Source organism: Hemicordylus capensis, chromosome 2, assembly GCF_027244095.1.
Source record: "Hemicordylus capensis ecotype Gifberg chromosome 2, rHemCap1.1.pri, whole genome shotgun sequence".
NCBI classification, from domain to species: Eukaryota; Metazoa; Chordata; class Lepidosauria; order Squamata; family Cordylidae; genus Hemicordylus; species Hemicordylus capensis.
Genome location: NC_069658.1, coordinates 288,162,321 through 288,182,911, shown reverse-complemented (window position 1 = coordinate 288,182,911; position 20,591 = coordinate 288,162,321). Strand labels below are relative to the sequence as shown.

At 44.7% G+C, this 20,591-nt stretch overlaps 1 protein-coding gene across 11 annotated transcripts in view; it reads right to left on the bottom strand.

Moving 5' to 3' along the window:
- The window catches only part of LOC128343611 (contactin-4), a 920,791-nt gene that overhangs the window by 112,565 nt on the left and 787,635 nt on the right, over positions 1-20,591 (bottom strand). For all 11 annotated transcript variants that reach the window (XM_053292988.1, XM_053292986.1, XM_053292991.1 and 8 more), the window contains one exon: positions 15,552-15,679. In XM_053292988.1, coding sequence (XP_053148963.1) covers positions 15,552-15,679 — 128 coding nt within the window. The remainder of the gene's footprint in view (positions 1-15,551; positions 15,680-20,591) is intronic.

Here is a 20,591-nt window from a genome sequence, read left to right as displayed (position 1 = left end):
TGTTTTGAATTTAATCGCTGCGATATAGAGCTAGGACATCATATATCCGGTGTGAAAAAGTTGCTGTTTTGTCGAGTTGTTAGTTGCTGCGAGACTGCTCCCCCTGCTGTTTACGTTTCGTATGCGACTTGCCCGAACGGAGGCATTTTGCTGATGATGAGCAGCTAGTCTGGTAAGCGCCCAGGAAGCTCCAGGTGAGTTAGTAAAAGAGGCTAATTCCCAGTCTCCATGCTCTGGCTGGACTCTGGAGAGGAAGCAACAAGACCTCCCCACCTTTCCAGCAGCATCTCCTTTTTGGCACAAACTGGGGGGCAAGAAATAACTTTAAAGTTATCCCCCTCCATTCCCTGTTTAGGTTGTTGCAGCGAGAAAAACTCTGGCAAAATAAATTCAATACAGGAGCCACAGAGAGAGAGAGAGAGAGAGCTCAGCCATTCAAAAGCTGCACACAATAAATATGCTCATTTCTAATTCTTCTAAGGCACTACAACAAGAGTAGCAAAGCAGTTTTAGTTGTCTCCGCTACTGAAAAGACAGAAGTGATGGTGGTGGGGGAGAGTGTGTGGAAATAATCCACATGGAGAACGCATGCCTGCTTCCTTTCCTCTTTCCTCCCCTGCTTGCCTGTTACCTTTCCACACACGCCTTCCCTTCCAACTCCTCCCCCCACCCCACCACCACCCTGGCCAGCCCAGACAACCTCTGTACCTTAATTTAGATTGGTGTTGCTGTGTGTATACAACTTACTGAGGGGGAGGGAGAGAGTGAGAAGCTGCTGCTGCAAGAGTTTGGAGAGGACTGCATGGCTAAGCCTTCCAATCCTGGCAGGCTCCTGTGCAAGCCCCGCCCACCCACCTCAAAGCTGATTGGCGGGTGAGCCCCAGGAGCAGCTCAGTTCAAGTTATGGTGGCAGCAGGAGCCTGCAGGCTGAAAGTCAGCAAGGAAAGAGCTCTATGGAGCTCATGCTGGCTGCCAGGCTGCCTCTGACTGCCCCCCAGCCACCAAAATGCGGGCTAAATGCTGTCCCAAATGGGACAAACATTTCCTCCCTAAAATGAAGGATGTCCCTCTTAATTCGGGACAGTTGGCACCCCTAGCTGTTGTGCCTGGTGGGACTTCCAGAACGCTTTCAGAGACTGTACATGAGTACAGCCTCCTCCATACAACATGTGAATAGGGCTAGAAACAGATCTGTACAGAGGCAGTTATGCACACATTACACTGAACACAGGTACAACAGTACACTTCCTATCTGTATCATGCTTTTCAAGGGGCCTATACCCAGGTTCATTTTTAAAATGAATTTAAAATGTTCTGTCATTCACACAAAATCATGTAAGAGTGTACAGACATTTGTACACTCGTACAACATAATGTCTGAATGGGGCGATGATACTGTTGGGGAGGTCCAAATGTGGGGGCTAAGAAGGGCTAGGTGGACCAAATTATGTCAGCACAGCCTCCAAAAAAATATGACTAGAGAGACTACCATAGGAGGCCAGGCCTGGCTGCCATTTGGCCACTGAAGTGGACCGGTGAGCTAACTGCCTAAGGGGTGAGATGATAGCCAGTGAGCCATTCATAATGCATTTTTCTCCCAGCTGGTGACTTGGGTCTGGATATGTGGACTGATGACAGTCAAATATGGGGCTGCACATTGTCTCAGAGAAAGGAGACAGGAAGCACAAGTAAGTTGTAGTTCCCCTCACCATGCTTCCAGTGTAACCTACAAAAAGGAAGTGATGGTGGTTGAGACAAGTTCCAGTTGGAAACACATCCTAGCAAGTTCCTCTTTGTATCGTTACATGCTGCCACCTACACCCATCAGCAGTCAGGAGTGCGGTGGAGCGGGGCAGCACTATATTGGTTTCGACTTGCGTTGGAGGAAAGGTTACTGGGAGCATATGGTGTCTTTGTATACAAGTTGAGCACTGGGGGAGCTAAACAGCATGTCCTAAGGCAGCACAGATTATGCGTCTCAGCAAATATTAGGAGGATCTGCAATTTTTTCACACAGTTCTAAGCGTAATCTTACCCACCATACAGATGCTCCTGCAGGCTTCTGTGCTCCTTCCTCACGCAATCTTATCCTCTATATGCATGGCCAATTTTCATACCAGCACCTGCCAGCCAGCTCTTGCATTCCAAGAAGAACCCGTCCTTTTTCATCGCCATTTTTGGGAAGACTGGAAAAGGAATGGTTATTCTCGGAATTCAAGAGCTGGTGGTGATAGGCAGTACTGCAAAAATCATGCCAAGTCCTCTGTGTGTTTACAAAGGGTAAGATTTTGCTAGGAAGCAGTAAGGAAGCATGCAGTAGCATGTGTACGGCGAGTAAGGTCACACCTGGAACTTGCATGAAAGCTTTGAAGATCCCACACTTTACTGAGATGTGGTAAAGGTAGAGTGTGCCATCGTGTCGGTGTCAACTCCTGGTGACCACAGAGATCTGTGGTTGTCTTTTGGTAGAATACAGGAAGGGTTTACCATTGCCATCTCCCGCACAGTATGAGATGATGCCTTTTAGCATCTTCCTGTATTGCTGCTGCCTGATATAGGTGTTTTTCATAGTCTGGGAAACATACCAGCAAGGATTCAAACTGGCAGCCTCTGGCTTGCTAAGACAAGTAATTTCTCCGCTGCGCGATTAGGTGTAAAAGACCCCAAATCAGATTCCCAGAGAGACTCTCCTGCACCCCAAAGGTGCCTTTTGTCAGTCCAATCCCTTGATCAGTCTATGTTGCTCACAGAAGTTGCAAACTGCAGTTTCTTTATCCTCACACACCAGCCACTCTGATCAGCCAGGGCCACTTTCCATCTATGCTGGCTTTTCCACATTCCAGACATTCTGGAGCCATCTCCGTATATCTCCCCACTATTAGCTGCCATTAAGAAACATCATTAAGGAACATTAACACAGACATCCTGGACTATTACTGGGAATCCCTCTAACAAAGAATTGGCTGGCCAGCAGCCATTACAGCAATGTTCTGCCAAAGGTGTGGCAAGCAGAAGCAGCACAATTCATTCTTGTCCTGCTTTGTTTTAATGTGCAAAGGCACTATTGAACCAATACTATCCCATATATACTCTCCTGACTGGGAAATTCCAGGCAAGCAAAAACTACACAAAACACAGAGAGATTACCCCAAAGAAAAAGTGTGATTAAATTGTGTTTTTCAAAACACTCTCCATACTTCTTTACCATGATCTTTCATGGGTCAAGAGCTAGGGAAAAAATAAAGAGAACCTAGAAACATCAGAGTACCAGGTGGCTCTGGACTGAACATGAGCTGAGGGTTTCTAAGCAGCAGCAGCCAAGAGTTGGGTAGAAGTTATGAATACTGATACCTGTCTCGTGAACACAGTGGCTGACATCCAGAGCAATGGCACATTTGTGGGATGAACATATTTGTGCTAGTCAAAGGAGTTATTTTTATCATACCCGAACCAGGGATTTGCACAAAAGAGCTACTGTGCTCTTCCACCAACATTCCCATTAGAAGAAATGAGGCGTGCTGCAATTGAACTGTTGTGCAACACAAGCATGCTTGTGATAATGAAACACTAGTTATGAGCTAATTTTGTTCTAGCCCAAAATACTCCTCTGCAAGCATACCATTGCTCTGGATGTCAGCCAGCGTCATTTGTGACATGTTTATATGAAGAGGGCCACACTGGAGTTTGGTGAGCTGGATGAAGGGGGCTGGCAGGTTCAGGAGCCCCCAAGACACGGATCTTGTTAGTGAAGTGTTGTTGTTGTTGTTGTTGTTGTTATTACATTTTATATCCCACTCTTCCTCCAAGGAGCCCAGAGCAGTGTACTACATACCTGAGTTTCTCTTTCACAACAACCCTGCGAAGTAGGCTGAGAGAGAAGTGACTGGCCCAGAGTCACCCAGCTAGTTTTACCTAGTAGTGTTACCTGAGATGTAACTGTTGCTGGCATCATCTGCTGCTTTCCATTTAAAATTTAGGTAGTTATGCTAGGTAGGTGTAAAAAATGCATCATTGCCGTAGCCCATCTTACTTTAAAAAAACAATAGGATCTCTATCAGATCATTTGTACAGACTTAAGTCCCCATCTGCCACTATTTCTAACTGCATAAAGTTCAACTTAGCAGACATTTAGTGGCATATACCTAATAGTATTTACATCCAGTCTCATGTAAACCTTGAAGTATTAAAGCTTTCTTTGTTTTAATGTCACAAAATAAATGAAACAGCCTGAGCTACTGTAAAAATGAAACCAATACAACTGGAAAAAGTATTTTATGTTGCAAGTAAACTCAGCTTGTGTTCTGCCCCTCACTTTGTAATGTTTGCTTACTGGCCCTTTCTCTTGCCAGATGCAGTTTCTTGCAATTAAGTAAATACCTTAATGGTTCTTATAAAGATTTCATTTTATTTAAAATATAAACATACAACATTTTGTAACAATCTGTAAAAGTATTCTGTAATTTGACAGATTGAGCTGTAAAAGTATTCAATCTGACAATTCCTGACAGGAGACCCTTGTTATCCATGGTTTCATGGATCACAGTTCCATGTATCTGCGGATGCATCTTAGAGACCCAGTTTCTTTATCCATGGCATGAAATAGAGGGAATTTTTGCCCCGCTGTTTTTCCTGAGTGGCCGGAAATGACTTCTGATGTCATACCCCTGGTGGCGCAGTGGTAAAACTGCCGCCCTGTAACCAGAAGGTTACAAGTTCGATCCTGACCAGGGGCTCAAGGTTGACTCAGCCTTCCATCCTTCTGAGGTCAGTAAAATGAGTACCCAGAATGTTGGGGGGCAATATGCTAAATCATTGTAAACCGCTTAGAGAGCTTTGGCTATAGAGTGGTATATAAATGTAAGTGCTATTGCTATTGCTATTTCCGGCCACCATTTTGAAGCACAGAGCCATTTTGTGGCTCTTTTTGTTAAGAAAAGTTAAAACAAAATATGAGACCATTTGTGGGGGCATTCCTGGAAACCTGGAGAACAAGGTATGCTTTTCTACCCTTATTTCTGCCCTCTCCCTGGTTTTTTTTTAGCAGTTTTTATAAGCTCAAGGAACCTAATCCCCCAAGCCATATAGGGTTAAGATCTCTTTATTCATGGTTTCGTTATCCATGGAGATTGGTGGGAATGGAACCCCCACGAATAACGAGAGCCACCTGTATTAAAAACAGCCAAAGATCACCTTAGAATTTTTCTCTCTTTTTAAAAAGAGAATTTATGGCACACATATCTAGACATGAATCTGGTCATTTGAGTTATGCACACAAGCAGCCCTGCCAGGATAGGGAAGCCCTATCTGGGTAGGGCTGCTCATGTGTAGCACTGGGACTGAGCCCTATCCCAGTGCTGCCTCCCTTGCGAGCCTGGGCTTTTACCTGGGTTAAAGGAAGCAAGCGAGATCATGTACTGTATATGCTTGGGATGCACGCTGGGTCATGTATATGCTTGGGCTGCACAAGCAGAGACGGGCGCCTGGAGTGCCCGTCTCACTCGGGTATCCCCCCAATGCACCACACTCGTGCAGTGCATTGTGGGATATATGGAGGCCAGCATGCATCACCTCAGCCTCCAGATATCTGCGCTGCTTGGAGCAGTGTGGATGGTCTGGGAGATCTGCATGGAAAAGCTGTGCTCCATGCAGCATTTCTTGGATCATTTATTTTCATTTGTTTATTTATTTAACATATTTCTATACCACCCAAAACTTACGTCTCTGGGCGGTTTACAACAAAATAAAAACAGAAAGTAAAAAATTAGTTTCAACAAAAACAAAAAGTTTAAAACATTACAACAATTTAATTTTTTTAAAAGAATCTTTTAAAACAGCATTAAAACCATTAAACAATATTAGTTAAAAGCCTGGGTGAACAGATGTGTCCTTAAAGACTTTTAAAAAGCTGTCAGAGATGGGGAGGCTCTTATTTCATTAGGGAGTACATTCCAAAGCCTCGGGGCAGCAATGGAGAAGGTCCATCCCTGAGTGGCCACCAGACATCTGGGAGGAAGGCGAGCTGGACCTCCTGCCTTACCCCCTCCCCTGCACATGTGAACAGCCTTGGTGACTTTAAACTTCCTTCTATTTTGGAGTAAGATATATACTGCCTTCCTGTCTCATCTCTTGCTGGCACTGTATTTGATACATTGTTGACACTGCTTTAAAATTAAGGGGGAAATAAGAGCAATGGCTGAACTTGAAAAGCCAGCACTGTTAATTGAAGAAAACAAAGTGTGTAGACAAAATTAAGTCTTGATGCATGACCTTCATATCAATCAATGACAGGTCATGAGATCAAAAAGTTCTTATGCATCTTATGGCCAGAGAACCCTTTATCAATAGAACCTTTGTAAACCACACACTGAATTAAAATATGGCACCCAGTTATCATTCTATAGTTCCACCCAATTCAATATATATCTTACTTATGACACAGACACACAGAAATCTCCATGTAAAACAGTGTATTTTCACAGTTCATGCAAAGTTCACAACAGTTTTCTGCATTTTATCTCTTCTATTATGGAACATATTCTAACACTGTGATTCTCAGATTGCTGTTAATATCCCCATCTCAGCACTACAGTTATATTCTTCGCTTCATTCACATATGTAGCTCCTATTAATGCTAATGGGATTGAGTCAGAACAGAGCACGAGGCAAATAAAAGTACTTTCTAACATCCCCTGACCTGCAAAGTTCAAAGAATTCTTGTCATATGCAGAAATGACCAAGCTAAGAATATATTGTTAGAGAGCTTAGAGGCGAGATTATCTACCCCAGCTGCAGCGGAAGTTCACAGTAAGAAGAGCACTGCTAAATCAATATTGTCTGGAGACATGGAGTTAAAGTTTAAATAAAGTAGCTTATTTAGAAAATCCACCAGGGAGACAGATTAAGGCCTGCATGCCTTGCTGCTAGCTACATACAGGAAGACGGGAAGTAAACCACCCTGAGCCATTTTGGAAGGGCGATATAAAAATTGAATGAATAAATAAATAAATAAATAAGAAGAGGGAAGTCTCTTTCTCCAGATGAGAGAATGAAACTTTAGACTATCGGTCTAACAAAGGTGAATCAGAGTAGCAAAAGCATGGTCAGAGGGGGAATGCCCTTACTGGCTATCTCTACCCCTAATGACCCTACTAGTCAATAGGGTTGTTGGTGCTAAGAGTTGAAGCCATCAAGAGCTGCATCTCCAACACACATAACAATTGTACTTACTAGGCTTCCTTCCCACACAAGTAATAATAGAGAATGACGGAAACCAGATACTAAATTTTTAATTTATAATTAACATTGCAAGAGGGCAGAAAAATCACATTCCCCAATAGTCGGTGCAACTCTTCTGAACAATGGGCCTATTAAGCTACCAAAGGACAGATTTCTCTATCACTTGTAATGGACTTTCTTTTGAGATTACTACATCTGAGGGTTCCATATGAAAAACAAAGTAGAGCAAAAGATCTAAGACAGGACAATGAAGACCAGATTTTTGGCTTGTAGTAAGCCATTGGAAAATGTTAAAAACCCTTTGTTAAAAGTTACAGCAATACAGATGGTCCCTATTCCTTCTAATAAATGAATGTATAATTGCAGCTCCAGTGTGTGTGTGTGTGGGGGGGGCGCATATTGTGGTCCAGCACACACTCACTAGCTTCAATCAACTCAATATCACTTCGCTGTTGCTAGAACGTGCACCATAGTTTAGAATTTGCACTCCAGCTTAGTTTAGCAAACATCTACATGAACAAAAGCCAAGAATGGGCCTCCACTGAGGATGGGCCTCCATTTCAGGCTAGTGAGATGGCCACACAGGCAGGGGATTGTGCTTTGAGCCTGGGAAAGGTGGGAACCATGCCTAGTACTTTTGCCTTTTCTATGGGGCTAAACTGCGGAGTCTAATTTTGCTGAGTCTAAATTGCTCCAGCAGTCCTGGACTCCTGGAGCAATAGAAAGTTCCAACAGACTAACCAACCACACCCCAGTGCAACCAGAGCAGCTCCTGGCCACTGATTTATTTATGTATCTATCATATTTGTGTACCGCCCGTACATATACTGTACTACTGAAGTCTCCAGGCGGTTTACAGCAAAAAAACCAAACAAGAATTTTTTAACAATTAAAACATATAAAAACATCAAATTAAAATACCCATTATGGAACTGGCATACCTAGAGCCCTGCCCCCTTTGTTATCCTACCAAAAGGTGCTGACCGACCCATGCAGGTCCCCGTCACCCAAAAACACTGTATTAGCTTAACTACTTCCCCACCTTTCAGATTCCCTAAAGTTCCTTAGGAATCCCTGTACCTTTGTTCTCTTGCTTGACTGACTTTGATCCAAGATTCCTCTAACCTGGCATTTATAATCAAGCGTAGTGTAGTTAATTCCTGGGGATGGCTCTGCTAATGGACACCCTGACCAGTCCTGCTATGGAACTCTCCCTGTCAAGCATCTGCCTTTGGGCTCAAACGCATACCAGCGGACACATACGATGCACAAGGCAAGACTGGAATGCAGTGGCAGCCCAGGGCCTAGAATAATTGGACCTCTAGGGTAAGATGCCTGCCTAGCAGCCTTGAATGCTTCCTTGTTCCCCCAGTGAAGGCCTTCCTGTGGGGTGGAACCCTGGATCTCTTCGGCAGACAGCCACCTTTGTCTCAAATACAGCAGACTAGGAGAAATATGAAACTGCTCTCTCTACCCGCCTCCTCTCACATTTGCTTTTCTTAAAAGTGCTTGCCATCACCCCCCAGTTCCCCTTCTTTTCTGAATATGGACTTCGCTCAATTATTACCAATAACAATAATTACAATGTTATTGTGTTGTGCTCTTTAAATGAGACCTGCTTCTTCATTTTTGAAAAGGCCCTCCCTCCCTCTGACTCTGTTTGCCCCTCTAGAATGTACTCTAGAAGAGTTCGCTAGGATGATGCATCATTGCGCAGACCTGTTGCAATGTTAATTGTGCTTGCTGGTTTTATTAGCCACTTAAGAACATAAGAACAGCCCTGCTAGATCAGACCCAAAGCCTATCTAGTCCAGCATCCTTTTTCACACAGTGGCTCACCAGTTGCTTCTGGGAAGCCCACAGGCAAGAGGTGAGGGCTTACGTTTTCTCCTGCTGTTGCTTCCCTGAAACTGGTATTTAGAGGCATCTTGCCTCTGAGGCTGGAGGTGGCCTATAGCCCTCAGACTAGTAGCCATTGATAGACCTGTCTTCCATGAATTTATCTAAACACTTCTTAAAGCCATCCAAGCTGGTGCCTATCACATCTTGTGGCTGAGAATTCCAGAGATTAATTTATGTGTTGTGTGAAAAAGTACTTCCTTTTGTCAGTCCTAAATTTCTTGGCAATTTCACTTCACCAGGCTCATTTTATACAGCTAGCTGCCTGATTCCCTGGCTAGCAGAAAGGAAAAAGTTCTCCTAGAACTAGATTAATTCCCCCATCTTCCAGGTAAAATAATTCACCTGAAAAACCTAAGTTGGTTGGTGTGCCATTCACAGACATGCAACTATGTGCACATGTGCTTAAGAGACATGGTTCCAAGCAAGCATGTCACTGTAATATTTAAATACTTACAGGAGGACCTCATTAATCGTGGATTCAGCACTGGCAGTATTGTCTATCTGCAGTCGGGTAATTAGCACCTGACCTTGGTATAAATGGGGGGGGGGGGACAGGGACTGGAAAAAAGGGTCAAACCTGCATATCCGCAGGTCAGGGGGTGGCTAGAAATGACCCTGGAGATAATTTCCAGTCGCCATTTTGTGTTTGGGAGCCATTTTATGACTCCTTTTTTTAAAAAGCCCCCCTCGGTGATTTTCAGCCATTTGGGGAAGTCTGGGAGCCTAACACCCCCACCCCCCATTCCCACAGTTCTAATGCTCCATTATCCATGGATTCGCTATCCGTGGCCGCCCCCCCATAATGGAACCCTGCAAATAACGAGGTTCTCCTTTAAACAGGCTGTAAATTGTACACAAAAGCCCAGTTGTTAAATATGATGGTTCTGAATTATGCCATGAGCTTTTTCATTGAGTTTTCTAACTCTAACTTTCTTTGCTCCACTCTCACTATTTATAAAAATTTCAATTTAAATATGTAATGAACCACTCGAAGAAGCCGCTGTACAAGTAGTGGCTACGAAAGGCTGCAAACCATGGCCATCCATCTATGTTGGTGTTTTGCAGAATTAAACTGACACAGCTAGAACACCATGATTGATTATAAAGCAATAAATCAATCTCTTTTGATCTATTTTCCAATACAGAGTTTTTTCCCCACAAATAAGAGGGAGATGGAAGTGTTTATCAGTGTTATAATCTATATGAGTGTTGCCTAAAAGAATTTATCAGATGTAAGACTACTCATAAAAAGTGCATAATTTAATTTAAAACATTTGTCAGTGTCAGCACATCTAACAAATAACACCAAATGTTATTGCCTACATTTTATTATTATGTTTAATTTGGTGATAGAGAATTTTTGGGCATATGTTACAGAGCCTTGAGATACATTTTAAAAAATGAACAGTGGCTAACAGTATTAAATCATGCACTGATTATATCTTAAGAAGAAGAAAAAAGAGATGGCATAGGAAGGGCAACAAGAATAAGTTACTAATTTGCTCTGAACATGACAAATTATACTGAAGCACTTAGCAGGACTTTTAGCACAATATCAGGCTCCAAGACAAACAACAGAAATATAAACCAGACGGCCAGCAGAGTACTGGACTTAAGACTCAAATATTTGCTAAGCCACAGACTAAGGTCATTCTCACAGCCAGCTCTACTGAGTTAGGGCCAAGCTAGCCCAGGTAGAGCTGATTGTGAGAAGCACTGGGATCAATTCTGATCCCTGTGCTCCTTGACAGGGTAGCCCGGGTTTTGTACCTGGGCTAAAAATGAGGCAGGAAAGTGCACATGCCCCATTCTAGCCCACTCTCCAGTCATGTGGATGATTGGGCTGCTGGCAGCTTCTCCTGGGTTGCCAGCAGTCATTTTGTCCTTAGAGGCCGGGGAAAAAGAGTATCCCAGCTCAATGCAACGTGTGAGCAGTGCGGTGCATTGTGGGATTCCTGGAAGCCGGCGTCCTTCCCTTGGCTTCTCTGTTGCCATGCTGTTCTCACTGCAAGATAGTCTGGGGGTGTAGCAAGGCAAGCGGGCAGCAGTGGCAATCATGCAGGGAAAGAGAACCAATCCTGCCTTCCTCCCGGGCCTGGAAATGAGAACAACCTCATTCTCTACTTGGATTTCACTATCATCCAGGCACTGTTTCACATCTATGCAAAAGAAGTACAGATTGATTTTTAAAATGTTGTATTGTATTCTTGCCCACAAATGCCCCAGTTGTAAAACCAATTCAGCTGTGTACAGGTAAGTATTTCTGTGGAGCACCAGAAGGGATCTGCCTCTTACTACTGCAATGGCTCTATCTCAGCCCAGAATCAGTAGCTTTACAAATGTACTGGAGGAGGGGACTGGGAGGAGGAAGCCAAATAACTGTTCACTCCATTAATTATAACTCTTCCCCCTGGGAGTTCTTCACATGTTTTCCGTGTTTTCCTTCTAGCTAATGGGGGGGGGGGGAGATTTCTAAAGAAAGAATGCTTATCATGCTAATGATTCTATATCAGTGCCTCTCCAGCATTTTAAAAACCCAGAAATACATCGAGATAAGCTAGAATTCGCAAGACAAAGCCCGATTTGTGTGTGGAGTAGGTCCAAGGATCTCAAAGGGACTTTGGGGTAAGTTTGGCTGGTATGTGAATGCACATTCGGGGTAACCAGTAGAGGCTGGTGAGGGCGCCGGTGGAGGGGCTGCAAGAGGCACCTTTAAGAGTAAATGAATTGGTGCTTACCTCTGTTCTCGCTGCACCTGAACGCTGCTCGGGGAAGCAGTGTGCTGCCCAGCACCCACTGCAGTGGAAGATCACCTCCGCCACTCACCTGGCTTCCACGGAGCCGATCCCCCACCTGCGGCCAGGTGAGTGGCAGAGGTGATGGTCACCCACCACAGAGAGTGCTGGGCGGCACGCTGCTTCTCTGAGCAGTGTTCAGGTGCAGCGAGAGCAGAGGTAAGCACCCATTCACTTACCCTTAAAGGTGCTTATTGCTGCCCCTCCACTGGCCACTACTGGGGGTAACAGTCCTGTCTGTAAAGCCTCCTGGTCCACAGAAGTCAATGAATTGATGAAATGAAGCCAGATTGCACACAGCTCCTAGTCAGCTACAGTTTTGTATGTAAAGTGCTACACTGAGGGCTTCTGTGGATATATGCGCACAGAGACTAAAGCGACATCCTATTGATCATGGAAATGGCAGCCATCATGGTTACAGAATGTCCCTTTTCACCCAAATGCTGCTGCAACCATGAGTGACAAGGTCCAGGGGGTGAGTGACAGCATCGGGTGGGGAGACTTCCTACCTGCTTTTGGCACTGCAACCGTGAGCACCACTTTGGTGAATAACATCTGAAGAGGATGTTATGAACGGTCTATAACATATCAGAACCAGAGAGGTACCAACTCAGAAGTATGGTGAAATATAGGCCTGTGTCTGATTTCATTTTTATATTAAGAAGTGATACCCGAACTCAAGATGAACTAGGATGTTGCTCCCCCTGCTCTGGAGCAGGAGGTGATCCAGCACTGTGTTGTTAAAATGGATATGCAAGGAAACACAATGAAGCCAGGTCTGAATGCTGAATGCTGTAATCCATATGCTAATACCACTGACTACCAAGTGTCTGTGGAAGGAGCCAGGGGGCTGATTCCCCCCCCCCCTTCCTGTTAGTGTTAAATCCTTGTCAGTGATTAACTGTATTGTTCTCCATGGAAGTTCAACATAGCCAAATGCATACAGAGATCTGTCTGTAGATTTTAATCACACCTCACTGATGCTACAAATGTATTGAATGTCTCACGCACATATATGTTACTTTAAATATAATTACACACTAGATGAGAGATATACAAGAAATAATGGAATGACTGTCTCACACCAAATAGGATCAATTCCCTTACTAACTCTGAATTTTAACACCTATTGGGGGGAAATGCAATTTGCAGCATCTTAGATGCAGATTTCCCCGCCCCTCCCTTCTCAGCACAGAGTTTACAGAAGATGAGATTCAGAGATCTCTCTGGACTGGCCAATATCCTGAATAATTAAGACATTGTCCAGAAGGTAGCAGCGAATTGTCACCTTTTTGGACACCCAGGAAAAGAGGAGATTTTGAATAGATTCTATTCAAGGATCAAAGAGAAAAACACTATAAAGAATGAGGCTTTTAGACAGAGAGTTCAGCAATCTTTTGCTACAGCAAAAGCTGCTCACGAGAATCCCAGGGTTTTGCTGCTAAGCCGCGGGGCAAAGCAGGAACTCTGCCAGAAGTCTGTGACTTCTACTGCGCAGTGAGAAAATCAAGACTCCCCAGCCATGATGCTCCAGCTATCAGCCGTGATCTGAGCACTGCAACAACTCCTGTCTCCGCCAAGCGCCTCACCCCTTCAGCAGAAGTGATTCTCTGCTTTCAAGCCTCTGGTCCTGGGTAAATATGCTGCTCCTTTACAAGCCTTGGAATCCCCTCCATCCTTTCCCTGCTCCCTTCTCCCTCCCCCCTTCTTTTCCTCTACTAATCTCCTCAAAAACCATGCCAGCCCTCAGCCTTACCCCCCACCTCTTTTCTGCCTGTATCTGAATTGTATTAGTCTCTAGGAAGATTTAAATGCACACACATATGTTAGTTAGGCACACGGGTGAATATTGGTACTGGTTAGGATGTTCTGTTTAAATACTGTTAGCAATATTGATAGAGTGCTCTGCTTTCTGCTTTGCTAGATTAAGTTGTTATTCTTTTTGTACTCAATAAAGCCCATTGAATCTTGAGGACTGGTTTGATCTCCTTTCTTCCTTGCATCCAGATCATACGTGGTCACTAATATAAAAGAACTTGGTCATGTTGGTGACATTATTTATGAGCCAGACTTATTTTGTATACTAGCCAATGAGCATATTTAGTGTATAAGTCAGGCCTGGTCTGTAACAAGGATTTGTGTGATGCCAGCCAAGATGGTGCCTGGCCACAGTCAGGCCCAGCAGAAACAGGAGTTCCGCTATGACACAGCCTTCTGAGCTCCTCCATCCCCCACTTCCCCAGCACAGCACACTAATGAGCTACCACTTCACCAGGGGAGTAACCATTTACACTCGGGAGATGAGGTGCAATCTTGTACCACAGAGATAAAAGAAAACCATGACTGGACTCTAAAAGGGTCATCACTAGAGTAAACATATATGCATTAGATGTATCAAAAACCAAATTTAAATTTAAAATATTGAATGCAAAAGGTACATTTGAACTGTGGGGCTCATACTTCAAAATACACATTTTGTCTTTGGTTGTTTGCAGGAGGAATACGTTGAATTTGCAGCACCACACTCAATGTTATAGCCTAATCTTGAGTTTGTGCAAGCCTTGAAGTCATTTGTGAACATCCCTGAATTCAGTGGTTTTGAATCTGAGAAATCTAGCTAATTATTCTTTTCAGCAATTATTTATGTAGGCTTAGGAAGGAACTTCTCTCTTGGATATACTGATTTTGGTGGAACAATTATGCTTAAAAACAAGCATGAGTGCAAGGATTTAGCTACAGGGAAGCATATAAAAAATGAAGTATCTGCTGCCTTTTGCTGCTCCTCTAGCATATTTATTGGAAATAGGTTCCATGATATTCAAGATCATGGCCTCAACTGTTCACTTCTTTCAGCAATCGCTACTTTCAATCGCTACTTTCAAAGTTCTCAAAGTAGAACCCCTGATTGTGGGGTTCTCTCTCCAGGGAAGCTAGCCTCATGCCAATCTCTTAATTTGCTGTTGAGCAAAGACCTGTTCTCCCATGATTCTTAGAATGCTTATGGATGCATCTTAAAATTCTGTTAGCTGCTCCAAACAGTTTTACGTGCTGTTCTTAAAATACTGCTGATGTTTTGTGTCCTATTTTTATGTCTCCTTTGCTAAGCAGGGTCCACCCTAGTTGCATTTGAATGAGAGACTACATGTGTGATTACTGTAAGGTGTTCCCTGTAGGCAGGCTTCCCCAACCTGCGGCCCTCCAGATGTTGCTGAACCACAACTCCCAGCATACCCAACCACAATAAATTGTGGCTAGGGATGCTGGGAGTTGTAGTTCAGCAACGTCTGGAGAGCCTCAGGTTGGGGAAGCCTGCCCTTAGGGGATAGGACCAATCTGGGAAGAGCACTTTCATGCTTGAATGAAAAAGGTACCAAGTTCTCGCTCTGGCACCTCCAAGTCAGGGCTGAGAGAGACTTCTGCCTGCAACCTCAGAGAAGCTACTGTCAGTCTGTGTAGACAATACAGAGCTAGATGGACCAATGGTCTGAATGAGTAGAAGGCAGCTTCCTATGTACTTCATACTTCAAACTTCCCAGGATCTAAAAACACAAGATATCTGTGACTGTCCCATTAGAGCTGACTGAGGTATCTTTACTGTGTGGGAAGGAAGGTCATTACCTTTCACGACAAGGTTTCCTGTGCTGCTGGCTGCCCCAAAATGGTTTGTTGCTGTGCATGTATAACTTCCACCATCTGCTTTAGTAACATTGGTAATTTTCAGGGTTCCATCTTCCAAAATAGTGAATCTGAAATGACAATGAGGATTGCAGGTTAGACTAAAAGGTGTGTGTGTGGGGGGTAGCATAACATACATTAATAATTTAGTTTGAACAGCTGAGAAATCACTGCCAGCTGTAATAAAAGCTGACAAGAGAATACTCAAGAGGCCAACATTCATTAATACTACATGTACCATATACGTGAGTTCTCCATGTCTTTACTTGAGGGCAATGCTACATTACACAATGGCTGCATTCACATGTAATGGCAAACTGTGGTTAAATGAACCTGAGGTTAATTTTTGTAACTGTGAATCGTATCACAGCCGTTCATCCAACCATAGCCTGGCAACCTCTGGTTTCAGGGCAGGGGAGCCACTCCCTCTTCTTGGTCTGCTGAGTCTGTGTTCCAGCAAGTTCTGTAGCACTCACATTGCCAGACTGTGGGCAAGGTGTCAGAATGTCTGCAGGGGGGCAGCCATTGGCCATGATCTTCAAGCGGGCATGTCGAGTGTGATCGTGCCTTTTCAGAATGGACCGCCCACAGCATAGAAAGGGCATTAAAATCCCTTTAAATGGCATTTAAGCCCGTCTTCTGACAGCAGTTGCAGAAAATATCTGAAGAGAGCTGGTCTTGTGGTAGCAAGCATGACTTGTCCCTATAGCTAAGCAGGGTCTGCCCTGGTTGCATCTGAATGGGAGACTTGATGTGTGAGCACTGCAAGATATTCCCTTCAGGGGATGAAGCCGCTCTGGGAAGAGCAGAAGGTTTCAAGTTCCCTCCCTGGCTTCTCCAAGATAGGGCTGAGAGAGATTCCTGCCTGCAACTTTGGAGAAGCCGCTGCCAGTCTGTGAAGACAATACTGAGCTAGATAGACCAATGGTCTGACTCAATATATGGCAGTTTCCTATGTTCCTACCCTTTCCACCCTTGTAAGAGCCCTGCAGCAAAACAGTCTTGCATAAGCACAGTTACTGGCAGTGTGTGTGTGTGTGTGTGTGTGTGTGTGTGTGTGTGTGTGTGTGTAGAGGGGCACTCTTTCTGTTGATCCAGGAAGGGATCATGATGACTTCCTAGGAGGAAATATATATATGAGGGAGGGCAAAGGATCCTGGGGTCCGGTCCACTGTGACCAAGGATGCTTTTGTGATGGCAGACCCCAGCAAAGCAGTCCAGGAACACCCAATCACACTCCTGCCCCCATGTCAACTTGCTGCCTGGGGATTAGCCCTCTTATGAGACAGCCAGTACACTGGGGAGGACCAGAGGCTCGGTGGCTTTTGGGCCTCGGTTGAACTGTGCTCTCATTAGGCCATCCAAATCAAGGAGGCCCCACCTGCGTGGGGTCCCGTTCTCTCTGGCAAATAATAGAACTTGAACACCATGACCCCCTCCTCTCTGGCACATAATAGAACCTGTACATCATGGCTCCCTTTTCTCCAGACAACCCTTTCATACTCTCAAGGCGTAATGGCCACTCCATGTGTCTGGGTGGTCTGGGTGCACAGACTAAGGAGACACTGGGACCGGGGATAGATCTTTACTCTCATTCAAATTTCCTGAGTTTGGACTGGTGTTGTGGTGTATGCAGATTGGCTACTGTAGGGAATTGTGGGGAGGGGGTCCCCAATTATCAGTGATCACAGGGTGGCCATATTGGGCAAAAACAAACAAGGTTATATGACAATGGATGATCTAAAAGGGAAAATAGACTGCGACAGGGAAAGGTGTCGCCAGGGTACCCGTCCCCACGGCTTGCTTGGGTCAAGCCACTAGGTTGGGCAGCAACTCCCATCCGGCCCACATGTGTGTCTCCATGGCCTTTCACTCTCATGAGAGAGAGGTCTTTGGGAGAAGGGGCATCATTGCACATTATTCATCCCCACTTCTTTGTACCCCAGGATGGTTCTTCTCATGAGTAGTGCATGGGTCTCTCCATGGCCATTCACTCTCATGAGAGAGCAGTCCACTCCAGTCCCATTATCATCACACAGGAGGAATCTTTCTGGTAACTAAAGGCAATACAGCTCCTGCTGGATGGTTCTTCTCATGAGTAATGCCAGAGACTGCATGCTTTTACTCAAGGGGCATTCCCCATTTTATTATGCAAAAAATAGAGCAGAGCCATTCAAGCATTCCTGGGTAGGGCTGCCTTTTAAAGACAACCCCAGGTATTGGTGCCCTGCCATATGTTATCTTTGCAGTGATCTAATCAGGTTGTCCAGTTTATGGTGCCACTGCGATTGCATGTGCTTGTGAATATACAGTACTTCTTTATCAATTCATTTTGGATACCAAAACACATAGTGCTTGTCTTGCTATCTTGTCCCCTTTCTCTTCTGATGCCAGAGTGGGGAACAAGAGATGCAGTGGAAAGCAGTCCTCCAATGCGATTTTTCCCTTTGGCAGGCTTAGAAGCTTGGGATGGGACAATGCAACATCCCTGTTGCTGGGCAATGGCTTGAAGAGCATGGAGACAGGGGGTGGGGCAAGTGCTCGGAGAGATGCCCAGCGACATCCATGGCAGGCATGGGTGGGTTTGGGCCACCCTCTCTATGATTTCAGTTCCAGAAACAGCACAAAACCTGGTGTCAACATTTGGACATAATGCTGCCACCTTCAAACCTCAGATTGGAACAGCAAAACTCTAAACAAACCAAAGGTTCAAATTGGAGTTTGGTGAGGGAAACCGCAGGTCACTTTTGCCGCAAATCCATGGCTTTACGCATTTGGATATACATGAATTCCAACCATTCAACTTCAGTTTGGTGTTATGTGCAAATACAGCCAGTGTGAAACCAGGATTGCTTTATGAAATCCCGCACTGATATCCAGTGAGTGGTGCACAGCCATGAAGGGTGCACAACTACCATATATTGTGCACTGTACAGCACCATAATTTGCAGATCTAAGTACACGTTAAACAGAAGACTCCATTAATATCCATGAAATTCTCTTTCACGCAATGAGATGAATTAAGATATAAAAACATGGTATATGTTTTCTGTTTTGGTCTAAGACCATAAATAAAATTTGAATTGAATAGAATAAAAAATGAAATAAAAATCCAAGATAATCCAAAGGATTTGTAATAGAACTGTCAAATACCTGCTTAAAACAATTGTGTGTGCACGTGTTTTGTTTTTTTAAAAAATTAGAACCTTAATATTTCTCTTTGAACTGTGACTCATTGAGGAAAGGACTTTGTGGTCACTGATCTAAGCACTCAATTTTTGCAGAAGGTGCTTTTCTCAGCCATATATATGAATTGAAGCTGATGCAGCAGATGTAGCAGATGTGAGCATAAGTAATTATTTTAGCACTTTTAAATTTGTTAATGGGAGGTCGGCAAGCAGGAATGACTTGCACTCATTTGTGTTGCCTCAGAAGTTTCCTTTGTAGGGGACTCTAGTTAAACCAGGGGTAAAGGCCATTTGAGGTTATTGGACTGCTAATTGGGTTGAAAGAGAACATCTTTTGATCAACCCCATCAAGTGGCATGATGGAAAATGTTCTTTGAAGGTGAGAAGTTCAAATTAATTAAGCATTGTTCAGCTTACTGTGGGAAGCACATATATTCCAACTGATGGGTTTTGTAAGCTATTTCAGTGAGTGCAATTTAGCAAGAAGGTACTGCAAGAGGAACTGGTGTGGAGCTCCCACTATAGTCAATGGAATTTCCTCAGAAGTATTGCTTGGTGGATTTTACCCAGAGATGGCCTAATACTCCATATTACAATGCTAAAGAATTCTTTCTATATTAATCATAGGAATTTTAAGCTATTAACTCAGTGATGAAATCTGAACACATTTGTTTATAATCAAATGGCATTGGGCAGAAAACCACATGCTTTGATTTTCAATTAGGAGAGTTTATGCTACACAAGCTTAGAAGACACATTCTTTCCTGACTGAGAGATGGGACAGTTCTCTTCTAAGATGGCACCTGTCACCTGCAGGTTTCTTAAGTACTTGCAAAAAATGCAGGTGGCAGTGCTCAGGCCCTTCACACTTCCCCTCACCTCCTTTTTCCTGCTCTCTTCCCCACTCCTGTTCCCCAGTGCCGGCCTTGCCCTTAGGATTCCCTCCTTTGGCTCTCCTTCCTTCCACTCAGAGGTGTAGCCACTATTGAGTGGGGAGAGGGTTGAATGCCCAGGGGCCATGAGTGTCTGGGGTCCCCCTGCACTGCACTTTCCCCCAACACACGCTGGCTGCTCTCCGATGTCACTGAGCTAGTGCGAGTGAGGTAGAGCTCCCCTGATCCTAGTGGGAATAGGCAGCCCCTTTGAGCAGGCCTGTTTTCACTGTCATCGGGGCAGTTCTGCAGTTGTGTTGGCTTTACTGGAGTGCAGCCACTCAGGCAGGCAAGTGGCAAAGGCAGGCAGTGAAGGCAGGCTAGCAGGTGGGGGAGGGGGGCACACCTTCAAACCTTGTCCCAGGGCCCCCTCCAACCTTGCTATGTCCTTCCTTCCACCATTTCCTCCCCTGAACCTCTCCAATCCAACTTGGCACCCATTTTATACACCAATGTGAGATTGCTGGTGGGCTTCTGGATTTTGGACACCTCCCCTCCTTGGCTAAATCGAATGGCACCCTGCCGCCTTCTTGGATGCACTGTAAGTAGTTTGTGATTGGGGGCAGAAGCCTTTTGCAGAGTCTCCTTTCTGCATTTTCCTCCCTGCATGGTGCACTGGGGGGATTTCTAGCTGGGCACTCTAGCCGCCCGGCTCTGTGGCTGCTCAATCTGCCAGTCGCCCAAGCAATCCCCTGACTGGGGACTCAAGTGGAAAGGTGTGCTCAGGCCCTTCTACCTTTGTAAAAGTCAGGGAGAAAACTCAGGCTACGCAGCAGGGCAGTGCTGGGAACAGACCCAATCCCAGTGCTCCACACGAGCAGCCCTATCTGGGTAGGGCTGTTTGTGTGAACAGCCCCAATATC